This window comes from Penaeus chinensis, chromosome 28 (genome assembly GCF_019202785.1).
Source record: "Penaeus chinensis breed Huanghai No. 1 chromosome 28, ASM1920278v2, whole genome shotgun sequence".
In the NCBI taxonomy this organism is placed as follows: domain Eukaryota; kingdom Metazoa; phylum Arthropoda; class Malacostraca; order Decapoda; family Penaeidae; genus Penaeus; species Penaeus chinensis.
In genome coordinates this window covers 521342-528841 of record NC_061846.1, presented here as the reverse complement: position 1 = coordinate 528841, position 7500 = coordinate 521342, and the positions used below count along the sequence as shown (strand labels likewise).

The following is a 7500-nucleotide window of genomic DNA, read 5'->3' as shown; positions in this document are numbered from 1 at the left end:
CACACACACACACACATATATATATATATATATATATATATATATATATATATATATATATTTCCCCCACATCTATCGATAAGGGTAAAGGAACACACCAGAAAATAACTTGACCGGCTTTTGCGGAATGCCCTGTACAGTTGGAGAAAGGGTATAACTCTACGGGATCTCAACGCCACATTACACTGTCTCTATGGCTACGAGTTAAATCTTGTTTTTTTCAGTTGAGATTATCAAGCCACACTCAGTAGTCCCTGCTGAAAGTATATCTAGAATCTCTTGCATTCTGTCCCTGGATGAGGATTTAATGCAAATATCATCGACATAGCAAATCATGGACTCATTGCTCTCAAGTGATATAGTAATCTGTGCATTAGGATATTAAATACTTTTGTATGAGTACTCTTAATGCCCCTGAAGAGAACCTGAGCCGATCGATTCGATAGATACATTTTAATCCATGTTAACAGTTTTCCCTGAATACTAAAGCTAGCTAGTTGCTCAAGGATAATTTCTCTGCAATACCAAAGGCAAATTTACGGAGAACTATGTAACTATTTCATATCATTAGATGTCTTAGAAAATATACTTATGTTATATCCTAAATTTGGAATGTAGTATCACATGACCGCACATCAAATGTAGCAATGCTTTTCCACGCCCAAGCTGTAGGCCGAGTGGCAGATGAGTAGATAAAGGACTGTGTAATTGTTCTTTTCCTTTAACTGATATAGTACTGATCATAACATTGTTATAGGCTAAAATTCAAATGTAATACCACTATGTAATGTTATGACCATGCATTAAATGTACCACAGCTTGCCCGCGCCCAAGTAGTTAGCCAGGGTGGTAAATAAAGGACTAAACTAAAATCCATGGCCAGGAGATAAATCTTCTCTCGATCACAAGTTGCTCTTCCCATTAGGCAGAGATATCAATTGAGAAATCGGAGATACTTCTCGTAACTGTTACGAGAGACAGCGTTTACGAGAGAATTTAGGAAAATCCGGACCCTGATCTTTTCGGGTATGACTTCGTCTCGTGACTCTTTTGGCTGAACCAGAAGTAATGTTGTGAATCACATCAACATAAACACAAAGGAGGTTTATTTTACCTTAAAGTTTGTGTGGATATACCAAGAAGTTTATGTGCATATACCCTTAAATCATCGTGGGTATTTTTTGCGTATGGATATACTCAGGTCTGCCTTAACATAACCCTTTTGAACGCTTAATGAACTGCTCTATCATATTTTCTTCCCTAGTCTTGAATAGGGCGGGAATTATCCGACGGAGGATGCTTTTACCCGCTTCACTTTGTCTATTTTTGTCTATCAGCAGGATCCCGAGAAAAAAATATGCTAGCAAATTAGGAGGATAAACTTTGGATGGGCTGGCCTCAGAACCATTTCGTTAGAAATTGTAATATATGATGAAACTGGACAAATCATATATGTCCAAGAAAACAAATAAAAAACTGAACTGGCAACCCAACCACACTCTCGGGTAAGCCAAATTACCGAGGTCCTTGTGACGAAATGGAATCGAAAGTTTTGTATATTTTAAAATTAAAGTACCATTCTTTATTTCTTTTTGACTGAAAATAACTGACTTCAACGACTCTATTATTATTATATTTGTTCCGCAAAAGAGACTTGGCAGCGAGTTGGCAGTTTATTCCTTCCTGGGAACGGACAAGGAGAGTGCCGTCCTTCCCACAAATGTGTCTCTTTCATTCATGTTATTTTCTTATTTCTTTCGTTATTTGATTCATCATTATCCTCATCATAATAACCATTACTATCATCATTCTTCTTATTATTGCTACTATTGTTATTATTGTGATCATCATTATTATCATCGGCGTCCCATTACCATCATTATCCTTAATAGCATTATCATCAAGTGTTTGTTTGGACATTCATCTATTTTATAACTCTGAGGGGAAGTTTGCAGTCTCTGAGCGATGCCAGATTATCCAAATTACCGCAAATCCCACTGAACTGAACTTAACTGACCACTAACTCGTTTTAATATTTTCACAGATATCGGCAACAGTTGTGGTTCGAAATAAATATTATTATCATAATAATAAATTTAATGATAATAATAATTATTATTGTTTTGTTGTTGTTACTATTGTTATTGTTGTTTTGTTATTGTTATTATTATTATTATTATTATTATTATCATTATTGTCATCATTATTATTGCTATTGTTATTGTCATCATTATTACTATTATCATTATCATTATTATTATCATTAATGTCATTATCATCATTATTATTGTCATTATCATTATTACTAACAACTTCTTAACATTAGCTGGGTATTTCAATATTCTTCAATATAAGCATTATTGACATTCTCCCCAATCATACAGTAATTATTAATAGAATGAACTGTTACGTGAGACTTATTTTATATTTTCATATTCAATGAGGAAATAACCAAAGGCATAATTAATAAAGTCTAGTCTCTCATCCAAAATAAGAGAGTTTTCTATGAATAGTTCATTTCAGAAAATGGCCTCGGTTTTATTTCTAACTCTTTTAAACTAATTCCCGTCACTTTGACATTTCCTTAAAAAAAGCAGAGAATCTTTCATGTCACTCTATACCACCCTGTCTTAAAGTTATATGTCGTTAATATTGGGCAATATCCTGGAATAGCGTCGCATAACCGATCGCCCCGATGCAGGGGAAGCATGGAAGGCTCCGGGGAAATCGTGGGGTAAAATATAAATAATAAACACGGCATAATTCCTATTTATATGTATACTAGAGGGTGAGAGGTTATGCGATGCTGTTCCAGAAAATTAGCCAATATTGCGCTGTTATCCTTTGTTGTTGTTGTTGTTATCATTATTATTACCATTATTATTATTATTAAAAATGGAATAATGCAATACCGCATTAATATAGATGTATAACAATCCTCCCTGACCTGGCCTGGCCTGGCCTCGAACCTAGGACACTCTGGGTATGAGACTGGAGGGCCAGAACTAAACCAATCATGCCACACGACCCACTAAAAGAAGTGTGCAACTAGGATCTAACTAATTTCCTCTTAGTGGGTCGTGTGGCATGGTTGGTTTAGTACTGGCCCTCTAGTCTCATACCCAGAGTGACTTAGGTTCGAGGCCAGGTCAGGGAGGATTGTTATACATTATTATTATTATTATTATTATTATTATTATTATTATTATTACCCTTATTATTTTTATTGTTGTTATTACTACCACTAAAGTACTTTTATCATTATCATCATCCTTATTACTATCATTATTTTTTGTCGTCATTATTATTACTCTTATTATTTTATTGATGTTGTTATTATTCATAATTATTATTGTTATAATTATTGTTATCAATAGTATTATTTTTATTGTTGTTGTTATTATGATTATTATTGATGTTTTTATTGTTATCATTATTAATATTAATATTATCATCAGCAGCAATATCCTCATGAATGTAATGATCACCATTACCATATTTCTTTCTCTTACTGTTATCATTGTTATTGTTGTTGTTATAACTGTTTCTATTAGCATCAATATTATCATTATTACTGTTATCATTATCTTGATTATCATTATCATCATCATTATTGTTATCTTTATCCTTACTATTGTTCTTCTTGCCGTCTCCTTATCATTAGTACTGTTTCTTCCTGCTGTTATTATGTGAGGTCGTCAGCATTATTACTATCATAAGTATCACATATGAATAATTGCATATCATTATGCAATTAATGATTATTATCATTACAGGTATGATTGGTTTAATTTTTATGGTATTTTTATTATTGTTATTAATATCCATCCGAATGTTTTTTTCTGATTATTGTTTTTTATTTTATTTATTTATTTATTCTTATTTTTATTGCGATCTTTGATTATTTTGCTCGTGGAATTTGAAAGTCAGAGGGAACGGAACAGGAACTTTATTTGCTCTTGGCAGGAATAATCATATTCAAGTTAATGAAGTTCATTCATGTAACAAAGACTTCAGCAAATTTTCAGATTTTGTAGCTTTTTAGACAAGTTGAATTTGATTGCCTGTTTTCCTGCCCTGCGGTGATTCTGGAATAGGAAAAGGCCTGCAATAATGCTTGCTGTTTCCTTGGGACATTGCAGCGGTTCGTTGCATCTTGCAGTCGCTGTCTTTTATTCCTGACTCATCTATTTTTCCCTTTTTTCTTTTAACGTAAGGATTTGATTTTTTGTTCTTATCTTTTTTCCTTTTTTTTAACTAATTGCTATCTTGTTTTCGTTTTGTTTCCTGCTCGTTTCCGTCGCTTCCTCCCCCTCTTCGACCAAGCTAAGCCTACTGCGACCCCGCCGGGGCCTTCTCCGGCGTCAGCGCCAGAAACATCATACGGAGGCCCTGCCAGACCTCCTCGGCGGTGGGCAGGATCTGGCTCGCCTGCAGGTAGAAGCCGAAGGCACCTTCATCGCGCAGTTCGAGCGTGTAGACGTACTTGGACTGCAGGACGCCCTTGGCCCAGTCGTCGGTGGCGCCCGAGGCGTAGTAGAAGCCGCTGGCGGAGTTGACGACGCTGTAGACGGTGCCGGAGCTCTCCTCGGCTGCGCTGGCGAACATCTCCCCGACTCTCTTCATGGCGGGCGTGTCGGGCGCCTCCTCCGCCGTCCACCCCCACGGGTACATGAGCACCTGGCCGTAGCTGTGCAGGGCCACCACCAGCTCCAGGTTCCCGCCGTTGGCGACGGCCGTCATGGCATCCCTCAGCGCCTGCGTCTCGGGCTCCGAGAAGGTGGTCTGCCCCTTGTACACCTCGCTGCAGGGGTTGCTGGAGGCGCCGACGCCGAACCGGTAGCTCCAGTTGCGGTTGAGGTCGACGCCGTCGCAGCTGCCGCCGGAGATCGGCCTCCGGTTCTTGCGCCACAGCCGGTTCGACGCCCACGAATACACGTAGCCGTCCGGGTTGGCCATCGGCACGATGTACACGTCGATGGCCTGCGTGACGGAGCACTGCTGGGCCAGGGTCGCCACAAGCCGCAGCGCCACCGCCGGCGAGATCCACTCCCGCGCATGCAGACCTTTTTGCCGGGGAGAGAGAGACACTGTAGGCCGCCTGCCTCGGGGCCTCGGCGCGGGGCTTTGCGCCTGGCCATCAGGGCAGGCAGTGCATGGAAACTAATTCGTGCGCATTATCTCTATACAGGGATCAACGTCTGTCTCAAAAAGCAGGGTGACGAGCAGACCAACATAACAAAAGAAACCAAAGTAAAAAAGATCAATTCTTACCTCAGAGTGAACGCGAAGCCGCTGTGTGAGAAAGAAAGAAAGAAAAAAAAGAAAAGAAAAAAAGCAAGGCAAAAGACCATTTATCTTTTTTTTAGAACACTAATTCACCAAATCCCACGGAAATGAATAATTACATAAAGAGAGAGAGAGAGAGAGAGAGAGAGAGAGAGAGAGAGAGAGAGAGAGAGAGAGAGAGAGAGAGAGAGAGAGAGAGAGAGAGAGAGAGGGGAGATGAAAGGGGACATATACAGACAGAAGAGGCAACTGCACATGACTTGCTCGAGTGGCTTGAGTCTTGAGTCGTCTTGATCTTCATTTGTTTTCAAGGTGGGCATTATGTTCTCATTATTAATGTTCTCATGAAATCTGTTGTTTTAGATACATATTGTTTATGGTATAGATGATAATGATGCTTCTGTAAGAGCTATAATCTATATGGCTGCATATAAACTAGGGGTCATAGCGGGATGCTGCTCATAATCACTATAAGGCTTTATTCAAAATCTCAGAATGTGAGGCTGCAATATATGGATAAATTAGTTAAAGATGAATAAAAAAATGAAAAATTAGTGAATCAATGGAAAATATGAAAGCTATATGTTTTAGAATATTCAGGTGTTACAGTGATATACGTGATAAGAAAAAAATGCACTTTTTCATATTTCTGAGTAGGAGGAGGAGGGGGGATCATATACACAAGTTATAAATTTCAAAAAATAAAACAAATTCGCTTAATATATTTTCATTATTCATCAATATATATATATATATATATATATATATATATTTATGTAGAAAAGACATGTCTGAAAGAAAAAAAATATTTCACAATGAAGACTTTCGTGATTCTGATTCTGAATCAAAGCGCATTAATGTCTTCACTTGTTTTGCGAAATATTGCATTCTCATTCATAACATTTTCTACATTTGTCACAAAAATAAAACATTTCAAAATCAAGCACCAAAAAAACTCAAGAGTTCCAATAATTTCCCGTCACTAAACCTTCAAAAACGTTTTTTTTTTCTTTATATATTTATATATTTATCAATCCATTCGTTTATTTGCTTAATTCATAAGAATCGATGAAATACAGACACGTCGATGATTTTTTTTTATGAAAAACACAAAATAGATCAAATATTTTATCTTCTGTTTTTTTTCCCTTTTCTTCTCGTTTCATTCTTTTGTTAAATATCATATGTAGTGAGAATCTTATGAGGAATATGATGGTAAAACAGTAATTATAGTGAAGATAGAAATAATGATAATGATAACAATGTTAGTAATGGTGATAATAATAATGATAATTATAATGATAATAATTATGATAACAATGATCATAATGGTAATAATAATAATAATAATAATAATAATAATAATATTACTAGTAATTATAACAATGATTATTATGATGATGATGATGGTCATAATAATAATAATAATAATAATAATAATAATAATAATAATTATTATTATTATTATAGTAATAGTACTACTACTATTACTAGTAATAATAACAATGATAATTATGATGATGATGATGATAATAATAATAATATTAATAATAATAATAATAGTACTACTACTATTACTAGTAATAATAACAATGATAATTATGATGATGATGATGATGATTATGATAATAATAATAATAATAATAATAATAAAAATAAAAATAATAATAATAATAATAATACTGTAATAATGAAAATAATGATAATGTCAATAATTATGATGGCACTATTAAATAGACACTAATTAACGAATTTTGAATAGACACTAATTAACGAATTTTGAATAGACACTAATTAACGAATTTTGAATAGACACTAATTAACGAATTTTGAATAGACACTAATTAACGAATATTAATAAGACACTAGTTAATGAATATTAAATAGATACTAATTAATGAATATTAAGTAGACAGAAAAAAATGTGTCGCCAAACTAAAGACCTTCCTGACACAATGCACAGCACACGCGTGCGGTGCAGTAGACTGAAAATTGTTTCGAATATAAATATGATGTCAGATCTGGAGAGAGAAAAGAAAATCTAGGAAAAAATTGGTGAGAGATAAATATACAAATAGGAAGGAAAGAACGAGACGGAAGGAAGGAGAAGGGGAAGGAAAAGGGAGGAGAATTTATATGTGTATATATATATATATATATATATATATATATATATATATATAGAGAGAGAGAGAGAGAGAGAGAGAGATT

General features: G+C 35.3%; 1 protein-coding gene across 2 annotated transcripts in view; it reads right to left on the bottom strand.

Moving 5' to 3' along the window:
• Positions 1-3933: 3933 nt before the first annotated feature.
• The window catches only part of LOC125039871 (carboxypeptidase B-like), a 21601-nt gene continuing 18034 nt past the window's right edge, over positions 3934-7500 (bottom strand). Inside the window, exon 7 of one of the 2 annotated variants that reach the window (XM_047634203.1) lies at positions 3934-5066. In XM_047634203.1, coding sequence (XP_047490159.1) covers positions 4333-5066 — 734 coding nt within the window. In that variant the 3' untranslated portion in view covers positions 3934-4332. Of the gene's footprint in view, positions 5067-7430 lie in introns of those variants that run through there. The other variant, XM_047634205.1, reaches the window with a different exon arrangement.